This window comes from Stegastes partitus, unplaced genomic scaffold (genome assembly GCF_000690725.1).
Source record: "Stegastes partitus isolate 25-593 unplaced genomic scaffold, Stegastes_partitus-1.0.2 Scaffold1007, whole genome shotgun sequence".
NCBI lineage: Eukaryota > Metazoa > Chordata > Actinopteri > Pomacentridae > Stegastes > Stegastes partitus.
This window is the reverse complement of record NW_007578738.1, coordinates 173,975-191,188: the sequence shown is the minus strand read 5'-3', so window position 1 is coordinate 191,188 and position 17,214 is coordinate 173,975. Positions and strand designations below refer to the sequence as shown.

The window sequence follows — 17,214 nt, the reverse complement described above, 5'->3', positions numbered from 1 at the left end:
TCGCATTTTTGGTTCTAGTTTTCCAGCTGCAGCAGTTGTGGTAATTTTTATTTATTTTTTTTTGGAATGTTGTTTGGTCACTCGTTCTGTCACACTTGGAGTACTGCTCAGTCATCTGGTCAAGTGCTGCTTAAAATCACCTTAAAAAGCTTCAAATTGCACAGAACAGGGCAGCCAGATTAGCTCTTCGTTGTTCTTTCGATGTGTGTGAGATGCATAATCGACTATCTTGGCTGACTGCGGAGGCTAAACTAAAATCTAGTCTTTTGTTATTTATGCATAGCGGCATCCTGAAAAATACACCCCAGTTCTGTGACCATTTTTGTTTTTGTTTTTTCAAAACTTTTCTTGTCTTAACTTTGGGTTGTTATTGAATTACGCTGCCTCACTGATATTCTGTGATTTCAAATTGATGCATTAGCTTAGCCTGAATGTGCAGAGTAAGCATGGAGGCAACAAAAGGGCTTCCAAATATGTTTCAGACTCAGGGAGATTTGAAGGGAATCCCATCTAGGTAATGCAGGTGTAAAGAATATAGTGTAGACAAAGTCATACAGTACTGAAAGGGTGCTGTACGAAACCTAACAAAACAGTTCTCGTTTATCTACCAGACTTCTGGCATGTCTCTAGTATATCCTAATATTATACAGATATTCTTGCATTCCATACGGTCCATTAAAAAAGTCCATTCTCAGCAGGATTGTTGTGTAAGTAAGTTTGTTCCATTCTGAAGTTCAGCTGAGGCCAATATGATCACAATAATCAAAAGTTCAAGTCTTAAATTCCCTCTTCATGAGCTGCAGAGGAGGAATAATAAAACAACAAGGAATCTGTGCATATTATAGTGCAGTTAAGTTTTTCTCTTCAGCGATTAACACTTTTAAATTAATGTGGACATGAGTATTGCATTAAGATATGAAAAAAAAAACCTGAATCTATTCTCTAAAGCATTTAAGTGACCTCTTATTACGAGTCACAAGTGTTCACATTAATGACCCTTCCCTTCCCTCCTGCTATGAGAAACATGGTTCTTGAGAGAGAAAAAAATAGATGCCAACATAAAATTCAAAGTCAATGAAGTAAAAAGTACATTCTTTAAGGGCAAGCTTTGTCTGACATTTTGCACAAATACATTTCAGAGGTGTTTCTAGTAGTTGGACTGCTTTACTTGTTTGATTTAATTACAAAAATACATTCATCTGCAAATTAAACATAAAAATCTAATACCCTTTTAGACATTTCTGCCAGTAGTTAACGACCTGCTTCCATTGTTGCGTAACATCAGGACTTTTCATTGTAAGCACAGTCGAGTAAATTCAACATTCATCCTCGCCCTTAAGACAGACGTGCTGAAATGTTGCTGAAAAGTCTTTATATTTAACTGGCTGCTTCATCTTCATGTCATTTTTTCCCTCTTGCTTTTTCTCCATTTAAAAAAATAATAATAATAACTGACCTATAAGTCGCATTAATGCACTTTGCAGAAACATGTATCGTGGCACCCCAGTGTTATTGGCATGTATGTCCACCCTTGTGCATATGCAGGTACAAAGATGCAAGCAAAGCAGCAACATGCTCTTTAAAAACACTGCTCTGTAGATCCAGTAGTGCTCAAAATGGTACCTTTAACTTCACTTATTTACATTTACACTTTTCCCCACATGTCCAGACGAGTGAACATTCCCTTCATATAGTTTTTTTTTTTTTTTTTTTTTTTTTAGCAACTTTACGGAGCTTTAAATACAAAAAGTCAGAAAGTGCACATGTTCTGTAGAAATATATAAATAAGTTAAACCCCTGCCACTTGAGTGTTGGTGCATCTCATTGTCTTAACAAGGAGGTCCAGGTTTCTTCAAGTCTGTCCAGTAGTTCACCAACTGTGGTGCAGAACTAAGAATGTAGGTGATGACTTTGGAGAATTGGCAGCGATTATATTTTGAGTTATAGCTCTGGAACTGGGAAGGATCTGGTGGTGACGAAGGCGTGAGTCCCAGATTTTTCATGCACATTCCAATATAAGCATCTTCGATGTTAAAGGGCTTGATCGATTTTGAGACCTCTACATATTTCTCTGGGAGATCATTGGAAAATACATATCCCATGCCCAGGGTGTAGGTTGGGTATTGAGGATCTGGGTACATCTCCTCAGGGACGTACCACTTGGAGCTCTTTGTACGGATGACTGGCCTGTTCACCATCAACAGGCCTGTCAGGTAGTTCCTTTTGGGGATGCCTGGTTTCTGTAGCATGATCACCAGATTGTCAATGTTCAGGAACATGTCGGAGTCAACTTTCATGGCGTAGGCTGCTGTACGGCAGTGTGTGGCCAGCCAGTCCATGATCACCATGGTTTTAATGGTCAGATTGAGGTAACTGTCTACGAAATCACTCTGGATCAGGTCGTGGTACTGCAGATTCTCTTGCTGTAGTTTCTCAACATCAGCTCCTCCAGATACACCCAACATAAACAGAGTGACTACCACCTGACCCTGGACCAAGCTCTCGTTGCCCCACGTCTGCCGGATTGCATCCCGAGCTGCCACATTACTTGGTTCCACTGGGACCATCAGGACCAGGAAAGGGTTCTGGCTGCAAACCTCTGTGTTATCCATTATGAAGTGGTAGTTGCCTGGATAGGCTTGATGGTACCGAACCCCTACAGGCTGTACAGTAGGAGGCTCTGTGGTTGTCTGGATTTCATTGAGTATGTGTCTGTGTTTTGGATGGACCCGATAAGGAGGCATATCAACTTTTTTGCTGTGGTTGAAAAGCCATTTGTAAGGATGATGGAGTTGAAAGTTGGACTGCCATGATGAAGAGCTGCTGGACAGGGCGTAACACAAGACAAAGACCACAAGACAGAGCAGAAGCAGGAACCGGAACCAGGAGTGAAACGACGGCTTCGTCTGACGACCCGGGCTCTCGACAAGTTGTCTAAACAGAAAAGAAAGGGAAATTTCGAACTGGTGAGTATACCACAGCAAAATATGACCTTTCTAGATCACTGTAAACCCAGTACACAGCTACGCAGTCAATATGGTAGAACGGAGGACAAGCACTTAAATAGGCATCACAGTGACAATATGTTCTTTGCAATAATGCCATATTTATCATAAGACAGCATACCCTGACATTTACATGAATAAAATGGACATTCAGGACAATAAATAGAGTTCCACTGTCAAGTAATTTCCTAAATAAAATGACGACAATTTCCTTGGAATAAATTAGACAACTGAATTTTCTAGCAATAAAATATCCTGTCAAACTACAGGCTGTGTGACTGTGAGGCCTGAATCCTACTTGATTTCAAACGCTGTATGGATAGAAAACAATATTTCAGTCAATATTTTGCAAAGGGTCCATTACATGCATTTTATTATGTTGGTTTGTTTTAAAGAAATGTGACCAGGACATGTACTGAATGATGTTTTCACTGTTTTTGTTTGTTTGTCTTTTTCTACAAACTTGCCAGCGCTCTCTCGTAGACAAACTATAGTATGTATGGTAGCATTGTTTCAAAATGACCTGAAATGCTGCGTATCTTTGGCATTTTGGCAACATTCTAGCCATCTCTGTTGTGAAATTGTGGTTTCTAAAAGGCGGCTGCATTTGTTGGTGCTTAAATTGAACGGCTGCTCACTAAGTTCTGGTTGGGTCTTAAGACCCTAAATTGTTTGCTCATAGCAATAATTACAGAGTATTCGTCCTTGTCCCACACCACTAGGCCTGTCATTAAACACTGTTTGTGCAGTTTCTTTAATACATACCCCATGGAATCCTGCTAAGCCGTACTTGGCACTGGTACTTTACCAACACCTATTTGTGGTCAGCCACCATGGGTCGCTTTGCCAGAAGCCCATCTCTAACCATTAAATCATCATCATCTCAGTTTCGCTGTCTTTGGCAGCACATCTTTGGCCTTAAACAGCACCTGCAGGTGTGTTTTTGAACGTCGCTTCATGGAGATCCAAATAGTGTCCCCTGTGTGATGTCATTAGTTTTTTCTTCGTTTGTTTGGCCCTAGGGACATTTACTTGAAACTCTAACAAAGGAACAAACAGGGCAGCCCTCCACACAGTTTGGCTGAAGCGCAGGTTTGTCATGTTAGCAACACCTATGACAAAAAGACAGTGCAGGGTGACTGAACTGGAAATCTGGAAAAGGCCTAAGCCCCTCGCACATGGGCCGATGCAAGCACTTCAAATACAAAAACAGTCAAAGTCCCAGCTCATTTTTGACTTCACACAAGACCTAAATCTTAACGTCCTGAGCAAGCTACAACTTCCAGTGATGGCAGCAAACATGGAAGTCCTAAAAGCTGCAGTTCCTCAAATGTCCACTTGAGGCTGCCTCCAACTTTACAGCCAAAACAAACATGTTTACAGCCTGATATAAAAGATGGTTTTGGTCTCTCTAACTAATTCCCGTTTGAGTATAGCTCACCTGTTTAAATTGTATTGAGACTTAAGCTTATGCGTAAATCAGACTGACAGGTCGGTACAGTCACAGGACTCTGCATGATCCAGAGATGTGAGCCTGGCCGGCCTCAGCTTCACTCACTCTACCATTTCACCCATTTTTAAATTAGCCAGGACTTGGGAGGAGTCACTGCTAAGACAGTGATGGCAGGAGAGAACACACTGAGCTTCAAAACTGCTCTTCAGGGAACCTTTGGGTGACGGTTCCTCCATCTATATCTACAGTCTATGTTCCTGAGTGAAAAATCCTCTCTGTAACCGATTCAACCGCCTCGTTTCCTCTCAGACCACTTGGATTATAATATGATGAAAGGTTATCAGATATTTCTTTGCAAAGAAAATGCTGGCTATCCCAGCTTTAACAGACAAAATGAATAAACACCACTTATGCAACAGCTAAATATCACTCGTGCACATCAGAAGGATAAGTCTTTTGTTATTCTAAGTGTCTTGTTATTGTACAAAAGCCTGCAAGAGTTCTATAAATCTTGTTTAAAGTTTTTGTAGTGTGTGGTCTTAATTAGTCTCCCACAACATAAAATAGGATTACAGAATTATATGGGGAATTTGTCAATCCACTGTCACACGGAGACCAAACATAAGCTGAAACTAATCATTCTGTCTGTTTGACAGAAAATTTAACTACTTTAATAACTGCTAAAGTAAGTTTTGTTGCTGTTGTTGTTGTTTTTTTTTTTTGCAGAAAGAACATGATTTGGTTCCAGCTTGTGAGGATTTTCAGCTTTTCTGCATGTCATATCCTTGTAAGCTGACTATCTCTGGGTTTTAGATTGTTGGCAGGACAAAGTAGGAAATATGCAGACGTTATGTTGTCCTTTCAGAGATTGTGAGCTCTTCATTTTACCATTCTGAAATGTTACAGACTGTAGGATTCATCAATAGATTAATCAGTAACAAAAACAACATGAACAACTGAGCAGACAGCCCGGTGCCAAAACCTCTAACGGGAAAATATGCAAATCATTTGATGTTTACCTGAACTGAAAGATATAATCTGTCTTATTTGCATATCTGCTCATGTTCCTTTCATAAAACCGCTGCACAAACAACTTATTAAATAATTCTATTAGACACACAGGCAGCTCTGTGTTAATGCTGCACCAACTAGTAGTTTAATCCACTAGTGGACTCAGAAAATTCATCAGCAGTATTGATTTTTTTTTTTTTTTTTTTTAACAAAAATACTACAAATGTGATGTTTGACAATATGTGCCACTTCTTGGGGTCAGTTTTCTGCAACCAAACACGTCTCTACAACATTCTCTTCATGCAAACTACTTCAATTCATCTGTTTTCAGCACAAGAGCACAAGAGGACAGCTGCGTGGTAAAACCAGGTGAGGCCTAGTCAGAAAGATCTAGTGGGACCAACCACGTCTGGACCTGCAGACTTGAAAATATCCATCAGCCTTCAGGCTTACCGATCTGAGGGAGAGACCTCCTGCTCCTTAGTGGAGAAGAACTGGAAAAGTCGCCATGATCCCAGCGAGGACAGCACGGACAGAAACACGCAGACCTCCGCCTTAAGTGCGCTCCAGGTGCCAACCACTGACACAAACAACAGCCGAGGAGAAACTGTCATGACACGATCAGGCCCCGCAGGGTTGACAGCCAGCTCCGTGGAGCCGTCCTGAGACGCCATGAGTGGAGCTGCCGGGGTTTCCTATGAAATCCAACGTGCCTGCACAGGTTGTAGCGGCATTTTTGGTGACATTTCAGCAATAACACTGGCAGAGCAACAGTGGATGCCAGTTTGAACAAGACCGCCAGCGTGAGGACGGGTGCGTTGGATATATCTCACAGGAAGTGGAGGGCAACAGGTGAGAAGCGGTGCGTAATGACGATAAAGGGCCATTTAGATGAAACGTAGAATTCGACGTGACTCCTCTGAAGCAGTAATGAGTCCTGCGTTGTGATGTTGTGGCCCTGAGTCATTTTCATGATGTTTTTATTTCTACAAATAATGTGTTTAATCAAATTACTAAAACCTAAACGTGCGTAAAACATGCGTCCGTGTGTTTGCAGGGATGGATATATTGTAATATAGTCTGTTGCAAAAAGAACGCGCAAGACATGAATCCGTTAGAATGATTACTGAATGACTCATGTTAACTGACCACAAACTGATCGTTGCGGAAGTATATAAACACAATGTGCCTCAGGTAGGAACAAACAAACATTTCAGTCGCCTTTGTTGAACGCAGCTGTCAAACGTTCTGGTGAAACAGGTTTCAGTAGTAATGATCCAATCAAGCCGTTCCACAGAATCTGATTAGATCTCGCGCAGGATTCCTTGGACCATAAAAATCACTTGATCCTTTCTCGATTCAAATAACATGGCCTTCAAGTTTCCACATTTTTATTATGCTTTGGGATCAATTAATGGCCAAACCACACGGTCAGAGGACCTCACTGTACATTAGTTACAGAGGGCTATATTAAAAATTGAGACTGAAATATGCTCAGATAAAAGTCGCGTCTGTGCGCTTCTGTGCGTAAAATACGCACCTGCCCAGATAGGTATCAAACAAAACGGATCGTTTTTTACAACTTATCCTCGTTGTTAAAATAAACCATCATAGCTGGTAGACTCAGAAGGCTGTCAGTGCTGACTAGTGGCTCTCCTGTGCCTTTATTGACCCAGCGGAAATGAATGCAGGCCGGCCCGTTGCCTCCCCACACAGTCCGGTCAGCTGATATGCGATTGCAAAAGTTTAATTTATTCTATTTGTCATACCCCCAGTGTGATATTTACATACATAAATCTACCAAAGACAGTTAATAAATTGATTTCGACTTTCATACAATCTACAGGATGATGCACTGGACTAAAGATCTCTTTTAGCTTCAAGAGAGTTCAGTATTTATAAGTCCTCTTACCTTTTCAGTCCATTCCCAACTGAGCCAGTGTCCTGATCCCCCATAACTGCCTTCCTTGCTTCCTTAATTCGTCCCTATCTGCTTCTCCTCAGCCATGAAACCCAGAATTTGATCAGTGAAGTGACAGACTTCTGACTAGCTTGGGATAACTTTTACGCATCATAATTCCCACGAAAAAAAAAAAAAAAAAAACCACTTCCAAACGCTACTTTTCGCTCTTAGAATGAATGAGGGAGGAGAGAGAGGGAGGAACTCACAGTCAGTCAGTCAGGCGGGAGGGGACTGGAGGTGGAGGGAGGGCAGAGGCTTGTATCATATGGCTTTACACCTTCTGTCGACTGTAGTTCGGGGCGAGGCTTTTCAGAACCTCACCTGGTTTTGCATAATCAACACTCAGAGGGTGAGAGGGCGCGATGGTGACAAAGGCACCGAGGGCAGAAAAAAAAAGAGAAACTGTTGGTTTGGTATTTCTCCCAAATTAAAACCAGCTCATTCTACCACCATCATAACTGTAATCTGAAAATTTATTGCATGGGGTCATGCGGTCTTTTCGGTATTTTCTGAGGGTTTATGGGTGGGAGGAGGAAGGGGCTTCACCGCAGTAATTAAGCAAATGGGAGGAGACACATTCCTGGAAAAGTCATGTCATTGTCTGTCTTCCTGAGGAGATGCTGTGCAAAATTGTTGATGATTTTTCTGATACAATCTGCTCGTTTGTTGTGTGTTAAAGGAAGAAAACTTTGGCTGTTATAGCCTAGAAAAAAATAAAAAACTCTTGAAATTACTTTATTGCGAAGGGGATTCTGACCTTATGGAGGCATGTCTTGATTAGGCTACATTTAGGTAAAACAACACCAAAAAAAATTGAAGACATGTGATCAGAACATGCCTTGGATAGAATCAGTGATTTGCCTCAGTTTTCTCCCACTGTGACTGTTTCCCTTGTGTATTTGTCCAGTTACACAACTAGACAAAAGCAAAGGAATGTGCCGTTACCTGTTAGATTTGATGTATTTGTCGCACTACAAATATTACAACATAAGACTGATCTACAGTTAAAATATCAGGTTTTCTGCACCAGGAGGCTCAACATTTGAGGAAACACACGACTGCTGCCGTAACAAGACTTGTTTCATGAGAAGATGATATAAGTTTGGTCTCTGTGGGGCAAATGTGAAGCTACACCCAGTCGACTAGAGAATACAGGTAACAAAATCTGCAAATCGACACCCCTGAGACTCATGGTTATTTTTTGGTGCCAGTCCAGCCACACAGCATCCGGGCCTTTTGTGCTTTATAGAAAGGGTTGTTATGGGGAACATTAAAACCCACAATGGGTGAGACACTTCCCTCACAGTCAAGCTACAGACTTTCACATTTCCACAAGTGAATCTAATGACGCGTAACTCCAACTGAAAATGAAATAAGTGTTTAGAAAAACAACAGATGACATCCACTTATATACATTTTTGTTACTCCTGTGATGTTTTCTAAGCTTCCAAGCCAAGAGGCGACTAGAATAGAATTCAGGAATAAGTCAAAAATGATGCAAACTTTCCCCGCATGCTGACACAAAGCACACACTGTGACGTCAAACACGATGCAAAGTAAGACCAGAGAGACTCTCCTTTCATGTGGTCGTGTTTATTGACGTAGAGTCATTGTCATAGTCATCAACACTGGTGTTGTCCTCGGGAGGTGCTGCAGTACAGGCCCTGATGTACAAATCACATCTGTTGTCAAGTTGTTAAATTCTTTTTTAAAATGTAATGAAAAGTACATTTATACACTTTACATCTGCGTAAATATTTTTTTTTTTTCATATACTGTGTGATATAGTTCAGCTGAAACACAAGGCACTTGGACACTTTTGAGATTAGGATAAATCAATGTGCAAACATGAATACAAGATAAATCGACACGGATACTGGCCACATGTGGCCATTGTCAAACACTTCCTCTTCAAAAAAATGCTCAGGACTGCTTTTTAACTATTTGGCTTCTTCTTCTGTACCTTTTTCACGTCTTAACATTCGTCTGAAGCAAATGTGTACTCATTGTTGCCTAATACACACCTTTGTCTGCCTTCTCCCTATGTGAACGTTTTCCTCAGGTATTGAAAAGGGCTGATCCTGTCGAGACCATTGTCTTGGAATGATTAATGGAGCAAGAAATAAGCAAAGACAAACTGCAAGCAAAGGAGTTAACCTCAAACCTACATTCAGTTGCGTCAACACAGTTGGGGTTTTTTTTTTATACCTTTCCTCTTGCGACTTGAAAAATCACATGGTCAAACACATGTTCTCTGTGTGGATTTGAACTGTTCGTCACACATCGTAGTGTTGTAAATGTTCCCAGCGTCATACGTAGACGTTGTTTGCCGTGGGTTTGGACATAAAGCAGGTGAGGGATCACCTCAGAAGCACATGTAGTATTTGCTCTGCCTGGTAAGAGCCACAGAAACTTTCTTTACACAATGAGACCGTGAGTCAGACTTTAGGGAGGATGTGATTCCAAATCGCCTTCAACCGTTCTCTCAGCAGACATCTGTGCAAAATCTTTTTCAAAACCACATAATTATCTCTTAAAACACATAAATATTTTGTAAACAGTTGAATTAAAACACTCTTTTTTTTTCTTTTTTAAATATGTCATCCATCATTTTATGGGACATGATGTCAAATTTTCAAATTATATATATTTTTTGGAACTTTCACATTTTAATTGCACAAACAAAAACTTTTCCTGAAGGGGAAAAAACGCAAATAGATGTAACAACGATTGACCTTAATGAAATCTGCAATGTGTTATTTTTAACGTTACATGACGGTGTTGTGTGTGGACTGTGTTTCCTGTTGCTCCCCATAACCCTGCTTCCTCCCCGTCTTTATTAACGTTCAACAAATCCGGGTCAGTGGAAGCAGTCAGCGGGGGTTGTCGAGCTTAAACACTACACCTGACCTGGTTCGGTGTTTGGTAGACGGTGATTGTCTGCTTAAAACTGTTTGTAAAATCAAGATTTAGATGATTGGAAAGAATATGGGCGTCTTGAGGCATGTTCAAGAGTCAGTTTAGCCAAACCACACATTTCCTCACTTAGTCACAGCATCTAGTCATGCAGACGTGTTGTTTTGTACCTCATTGGAGTTGAATGTAAGTTTTAGGTCTAACACCATGCTGGAGGCTCTGCTGTGGCACTGCTTTGTGCTAAATGCTAACATTAGGATGCTAACTAGCTCAGTAAGCAGAGTGACTGGGGGGGTGTGATGGTCCCAGCACCCACACTCAATATAGGCTCCTGATGAGCTGCTTCTTGGCAGGACTGTGACAACAGACACTGATGGACAGATGACCACTAATAAACCAAATACCATGAAACTAAGTCGTGAAGTTTAGTGGTAAAGTTAAATGATGTGTTTCTTAGATCTAACTAGGCGGTAAATTGGAGTGTCCTGTGCTCCTCTCACTCCTCATCTGACTCATTGTTCAACACTCTATGATGATGATAGTCAAGGCAGCATTGAGCTGTCAAAGATGGACTGTCGTATGTACAAAGTTCGTTAACCTGCCTGGATTATATTGTCCTGTGAGGACACAAATGGGCTACATAGCAGGTCCAGCAGAGGCATCATCTCGAGAGTAAAACATTTATAACTAGCCTTTATTAACTTAAATGTTGGCTATGAAGAAATCAGTCTAAAAGTTAAATTCATCTGCCTTTTGACTCCAAGTCTACGGTGACTTGGCAGCTGTTTTGTGTCGCAGCCTGTGGTGTTGTACGCTGTCTACTTTGGATCTAAAGAGACGTGACACCGAGACAGTAAAGCGTTCGTCAGATGATGCAAGATTGAAAACACAATGCAACGTTTGATTGTATCTGGTGACCTGTTCTCCTTTTTTTTTGTGCTTTAGAAACGCTTGTTGGAGAAGTTGTGGTCTTGCTTGTCTAGTCTTGCTGGGCTCAGTGTTTGTGTTTATGACAGGATAGGCAATACCTGCTCGCAGTTTGTCAAAAGCGCCCCTTGAGAACGCTTTATCTCCTCTGTGTTGAGAGTCCAGCGACGCCCTTGACATATAACCGGTATAAGGTTTCCTTGGGAACCATGTTGCCTTGTTTGGGTAGGTACCAGATTGAGGTTTACCAAAGTCAGCATGGTTGGTCCTCAAGAACATTGTCTGACTGAATTCAACAGCAATCCATCTTCTAGTTGTACATATTTCAGTCAGAGATCAACTCAACACCTTTTTCATCCTGCTAAATATTACATTTGTCAAACTTACTGTAGTGTGTTTCAGATTTTTTTTTTTTTTTTTAAATCTTCCCTCTGAGGCTTGAAGATTATGCAAAAAAAAATTTTGTCATGTCAATGTGGGGAGGTAAACCTGGATCTGCATGGCTAGATACCATTAGGGGTGTTTTTTACTTTGTGATTTGGCTGAACTGATCGTTTAGCTGAAACATGCATGGTACGATAACGTTTTGCAGCGCAGTACTCAACGGTCTTGTTTAAGTTTTGTACAGTCATCACAAAGGCGCCTGCACTCGGTCGGCCTTCAGTTGTTGTTGGGCTGGAATGACTGAATCGGTTTTTTTTTGTTGTTTTTTTTTTATGGCTCTGAAGGTGGCAGTGACTTTTGTACTTTCTCTCTCTCACACACACACACACACACTCCACAATCATGCATGTATATCACATCCAGACACACGTATGCAGACACAGAAAAACATGGAGACACACTCCCTGGTTGTATGCATTGCTGAGTGCACATTCTAGCTGACAACAGCTGGTTTAAGGAGCAACGCCCTCGAGGGAACAACCACCCATGACAAAGGGTCACTCCGTCTGGGCCCCACCCCTGCAGACAGGTTCAGAGCTTCCCCCTCCTCTCCTTCCTCCTCTTCTTCCTCGTCCTCAGGCTCCTTCCCTGCCACTCGCCCCAGACCTCCCAGAGCTCCCAGCCCCAACATCGACGCAGCTGAAAGTCCAAAGTGTAGCAGTGGGGAGTCTGAAAGGCCGAGTGGCCCCAAGCCGCCGCCTCCTCCTCCTCCAGCCATGGAGAAGAGCGGCGCCCCGTGGTGGCCGAGGGCTCTGGCATGGCAGAAAGCAGAGAGCGGCAAGGAGGTCCCAAGACCCCCGAGGAGAGCTGCAGCCGCCCCGGGGATGATGACGTGAGCCCCGCCTACAGGGAGCAGTTCAGAGGCACTCTGGTGCCCTGGAACGCCCAGCCCCGGCCCCAGCCTGCTGGAAGCGCCCTGCTCCTGGGCCACAAAGTGACCGTGAGCTTTGATGTGCTTGCGTAGTGAGCTGGGATCCGTGTAGCGCTTCAGGCAGCCTGCCATCTTGCAGTAGTAAGGCTTGTCCACGTAGTGGGTGCGAGTGTGCTTGAAGCGGTCGCTGGAGTTGGAGTAGCGTTTGCTGCAGCCTTCATATGGGCAGATGTAGGGTTTCTCCCCTGGAGGAAGAGAGAGACAGACGAGACGCAGGGAGTGAGAAAAAAATGAATGACAGGACAAAAACCAGAGCTGGGTGTTGCTAATTTACCTTTCTATGAAGCTAGTAAAGTTTTAAAGTTAGTTAGTGAATCCATTCATCCATTATCTATCCACTGGTTAACCCTCACTAGGGTCGTGGGAAAGTCGACTCAGGGTGAAGGCAGGGGACACCCTGGACAGGTCACCAGTCTATCACAGGGCTACACTTAGAGACAGACAACCAAGCACACTCACATTCACACCTACGGACAATTTAGAATCACCAATTAACCTCAACATGTTTTTGGACTGTGTGGGAGGAAGCCGGAGAACCCGTACAGAACTGGAGAGAATGCAAACTCCATGCAGAAAGATCCCAGGCGTCCTAACAGGGACGCAAACCGGGGATCTTCTAGCTGTGAGGCAACAGTGCTAACCACCGAGCCACCTTGCAGCCCTTCAGTACGATTAATGAAAAAGCATTTTCTTTCAGATCTAATGTTCAGCCCTCAGTCTCTCTCCACCTGTGTCAGTTCACAGGTATGTGAGCAGCAGACTTCTACAAAACAAAGTGTTTATTTTCTCTAAGTCATCCATCCACATCGCAGTTCCTGGTACAACCGGACTAGAAAAACTGGTATCAGACGACTGACTGTTGACCAATGAAACATGAGATTAACAGATATGTTTGAGCACATCGCAGGCAGCAGATGAGATCCACAAGCTTCAAAGAGTCATAAAAGCTTTTTTTAAACATTCCTTGCAGCTCAACACCTTGTGTAAAAAACCACTCCCCTGGCTATAAGTACCGATCAAATACACAATACGTCTTATTCTTTGCTACTCCACCATGTAAAACCATATATATATTTGCACAAGGTGAGTGTAACTGGAAAGGAATTTCCTTGTGGGCGAGGAAAAAATGGCCATCAAGTAGATCCTGTTCCTGTTGCAATGCTGGCCTTTTTGTTGAGAACACTTCTGTGGTGTGGTTAACGTGCTGGTGGCCTTGTTAGCAGATATGAAAAATAAAGAGTAAGGGTGCATGTTTTTCAGGGATTATCTCCTGTTAGAGATATCTGGTCTGCTCTGTCCTTGTGGCCTTCAGTAGAACATTCTGAACCTGTTGTTCTTTTATTTCTGTTTGGTGCACGTCCAGATCTCTTTACTGACTTTATGAAGGCCCAGTTAGGATAACCACAGGTTTTCAGTGTTCCTCCTTTCCCCCTGCACTGGTTAGAGACGGTCTCGGCCTGGTGCTGTAAGGTCACGATGACCTCCAGCTTGTGTTCTAGTGGGCGGTGGCAGTCACACAGAAAGTACTGGTCAGTGTGTGCAGGTTTCCAGTACATTTCAGTATTTAGGCTTCTATCTTCCAAATAATAACTGGTGGAGGGCTGGGGATCGGGCCTACATGTACATAAGATTAGTAATAAAACTGATTTTGATGCATTGGTATTTTTTTGGTAGTATCTGATTCGTAATTTACTGCCCTTTGGGGATATTAGCGGACGTTTTTGTCTGCCAATATTCTCAAAGGGTAGTAAACTAAAGCATCCCCTGAGGGTTAAACATTTTGCTTACTGTCTTTGTTTCACAAACTAATGTTAAAATCTATAGTTTCACTGCAGCAATTGAACTGTTCAAAATCGTACACAATTGTAATGTGAAAATGGCATCTCAGGTAGTAGAATGTCTGTTTGGATTCAACATCATAAATGTAATTTCAGACACTTGAGGTTGTTTTAAATATCGATCAGGACTCCCCCTCTGTTCTAATACAAATACATCAGAAACTTCACTGATTACTGTCCAGTCAAGTTTCACCAAGAGCCAAGAAATCCACATTAGAGTCTTTCAGTAGATGTTGAACCTGATCTACTTTAGACACAATAATCTTTAACCGGCCTCCCGCTGGTCTCGACTTCAAGCACCAGATTACCTTTTCGTGTTTTACAATTTGAGTTGGACGTGTTTCAAGTCGTGCCCAGCCCATGGTGAGATTAGTCAAACAAATTAAACTAATCCAAGGGGATTTCTTCATATGCTACATGCTCAGAGATGATAACAGGTGAAAGCAATGCCCGATCATTCCATCTGGTTTCAGTTAAAGCTCAGTTTTCTATCTTCGTCTGCCTTGTTTTCAGATACTGCAGCGAAACTGGGAACAGAGTGGAATGATCATCATCTCACTGACAGATACCGTCACAGCTTTAGCGCATCATGAAGGCTGAACACAAAACCAAAACACAAGCTGTTTCCAGTCTTAGTGTTCTGTTTGTTTCATGCCAATCTGCATGTCACAATGTTTTGTTTCTCTCTGGTGGTTTTCAAGAAGGGCCAGGGTTTATCAAGGAATCAAGGTTGCGACTCCCCCAACTTGTTCTGGAAACAGGTTGTGTCACGTGTGACGGGGGCAGTTCAGTTTTGTACTTCCACACTTCCACTGAAGTGACAGACACGATTTTGTGCCAAATTTAAATGTGATGATGCTGTAACGTATCATCCTAGAAAAAGGCGTTGCTCATGTGTCAAACCAAAGAGGACATCTAATGTTACACTTTGGAGTTTGTTTATTCACCTCATGCCAAGATACACTAACCAGAGCTCCTGATGCAACCCAAACTCTGTGTGTGTGTGTCTGTGTGTGTAGGTGTGTGTGTGTGTGTGTGCGTCTGTGTGTGTGTGTGTGTGTGTGTGTGTCAGAGAGAGAGAATGAGAAATGTCACAGTTAGGTTCAAGGTGTCCTGCCACAGGGGTTGTGAGTAGAGTCTGGGTGGTTGTTTAATGCATATTTCTGCAGGTTGGTCGGTGCACATTTGCTCTAACTCCATGTTAGTGCGATGTCATTTTTTCCTCCCACGTTCTGCATCACACACACAATAGTTTGCTGAGTCCTCTTCTCCTCTCTGCTGCTGTGGGTGATGTGAGCTGCATTAAATTGTGCTACTGGGAGCAGCGCTGTGACTCATTACAGACATGGGCTTCACCTTACATAGAGGGTCTAATGAAAAGTCTCTACAGAACTGCATTATGGGAAATCTACAAATCAGTGGGCTTGGATCTTCATCCATATTAACCCTCTGTACCCCAAAGATGTGTAATCTTTCCAAAATTACACCATTTATTTGAACCAGATGCTGCAAAAACACAAAGAATCATCAGAGTTTCAGATTTCCGATTGGTTCTTGAACTCTTGAATGAGTCTCTTTTTAACCGTTTATCAGAGACAATAGTGAATTAAAACGTGTGTCTTTACAGATGTTTTAATGCCTTTAAACTATTTTTTGGCATCATTACATTCCGGTGAGAGTGTTTACTTTTATTTGCTAACTTGCAGTGCTCTGGCTGTTTCTATCTCATTTGGTAAGACAGCTGTAAACACCGTTGATGCCAGTGTCATGTGGGGAGTCTGGTCACTTTGGATTTGGAGAGGGGTCAGCAGATTGTTCTATTTGGGAGGGGTACGCTCCCAGTAATTGTGAATGTTGACCAGTCAGTAAAGCCACCTATTGTCCAAACACAATGGGTGGAGGTTTTTACTTTATCGTTTGTTGCTGTCAGAATAAACAGCAATCACTTCCAAGAGATCTCTGCGTTTCCTCTTCATGACAACACAACGCAGAAGCCCACCAGGCCAGAAGATGACGTGAACATTTTTGGGTGCACCTACATGAAGTAAAAAGTCAGTTTGGAGCCTTGCTAGCAGTAATAAGTTCAATAACAAATAAAGGTACACGCCGACTGTTCCTACAACATGTAAACACAGCACCTAACAGTGATGCCAGCTACACGAGCACAGGCCAGTCTGCAGCAAAAGTGATAAATGGCGGAAAGAGCTGATAAGCAGGAGTGAAGGAGGGAAACAGCGAACTGACTCTGGCACCACCAGAGGGAATTGAGCAGAAAACACAGTCGCCATTTACGCTGTGGAGGAGTTGCATTGTCTCACTTTTGGGCTTATCTCAGGTCACACAACATGCTGATTAAAACAACTCAGTCAGCAACAGAAAAGTGAAGATGAATGCATTCGTGTGAACTGCTCGACTGCATCGAGTAACAATATTAAAGTCAGTCCAGAGACTTCATACATCAGGGTTAGTTTACTGATCAAAAGTACTGCAGGTGAAAACATCTGTAGAAAACTTTTTAAAATCAGAAAAAAATGTCACTTTTGGTAAGATTTGGATGATTGGATGTTGAAAGACACGGGCTTTACCTTACATAGAGGGTCTAATGAGAGGTCTCTAAAGAACTGCATTATGGGAAATCTACCAATCAGTGTATTCTACCATCCATCCATTATCTATACACCGCTTGGAGTCTATCCCAGCCAACTTGGGGTGAAGGCAGGGGACAC

The 17,214-nt window shown here is 42.4% G+C and overlaps 2 protein-coding genes across 4 annotated transcripts in view; both read right to left on the bottom strand.

Moving 5' to 3' along the window:
- Window positions 1-1,064: 1,064 nt before the first annotated feature.
- LOC103367029 (beta-1,3-galactosyltransferase 2-like) lies at window positions 1,065-7,561 on the bottom strand. 2 transcript variants are annotated; one of them, XM_008294922.1, is made up of 2 exons: window positions 5,923-6,298; window positions 1,065-2,934 (listed from the first exon to the last, which is right to left on the bottom strand). In XM_008294922.1, the coding sequence occupies exons 1-2, from the start codon at window positions 6,141-6,143 to the stop codon at window positions 1,830-1,832; spliced, it is 1,326 nt and encodes a 441-aa protein (XP_008293144.1). In that variant the 5' UTR covers window positions 6,144-6,298; the 3' UTR covers window positions 1,065-1,829. The 2 variants fall into 2 exon arrangements, with proteins under 2 accessions (XP_008293144.1, XP_008293146.1); XM_008294924.1 differs by lacking the exon at window positions 5,923-6,298 and adding an exon at window positions 7,382-7,561 and having other exon boundaries at window positions 1,076-2,934.
- Window positions 7,562-9,009: 1,448 nt separating this feature from the next.
- LOC103367030 (zinc finger protein GLIS2-like) overlaps window positions 9,010-17,214 on the bottom strand; it is a 49,309-nt gene continuing 41,104 nt past the window's right edge. Inside the window, exons 7-8 of one of the 2 annotated variants that reach the window (XR_520702.1) lie at window positions 10,790-12,835; window positions 9,010-10,736 (exon numbers count right to left, since the gene is read on the bottom strand). Coding sequence is in view for 1 of the 2 variants with exons in the window: in XM_008294925.1 (XP_008293147.1) it covers window positions 12,153-12,835 (683 nt within the window). In the remaining variant the exon portion in view is untranslated. Of the gene's footprint in view, window positions 12,836-17,214 lie in introns of both variants that reach the window. The other variant, XM_008294925.1, reaches the window with a different exon arrangement.

What these genes read in the sequence shown, in the direction of transcription:
- LOC103367029 (XM_008294922.1), bottom strand. Translation starts at nt 6,143, where the DNA reads ATGGCGTCTCAGGACGGCTCCACGGAGCTGGCTGTCAACCCTGCGGGG. An exon ending in GAGGTCTCTCCCTCAGATCG is followed by an intron (nt 2,935 to 5,922) that starts GTAAGCCTGAAG and finishes TTTTCTGTTTAG; the next exon opens with ACAACTTGTCGAGAGCCCGG.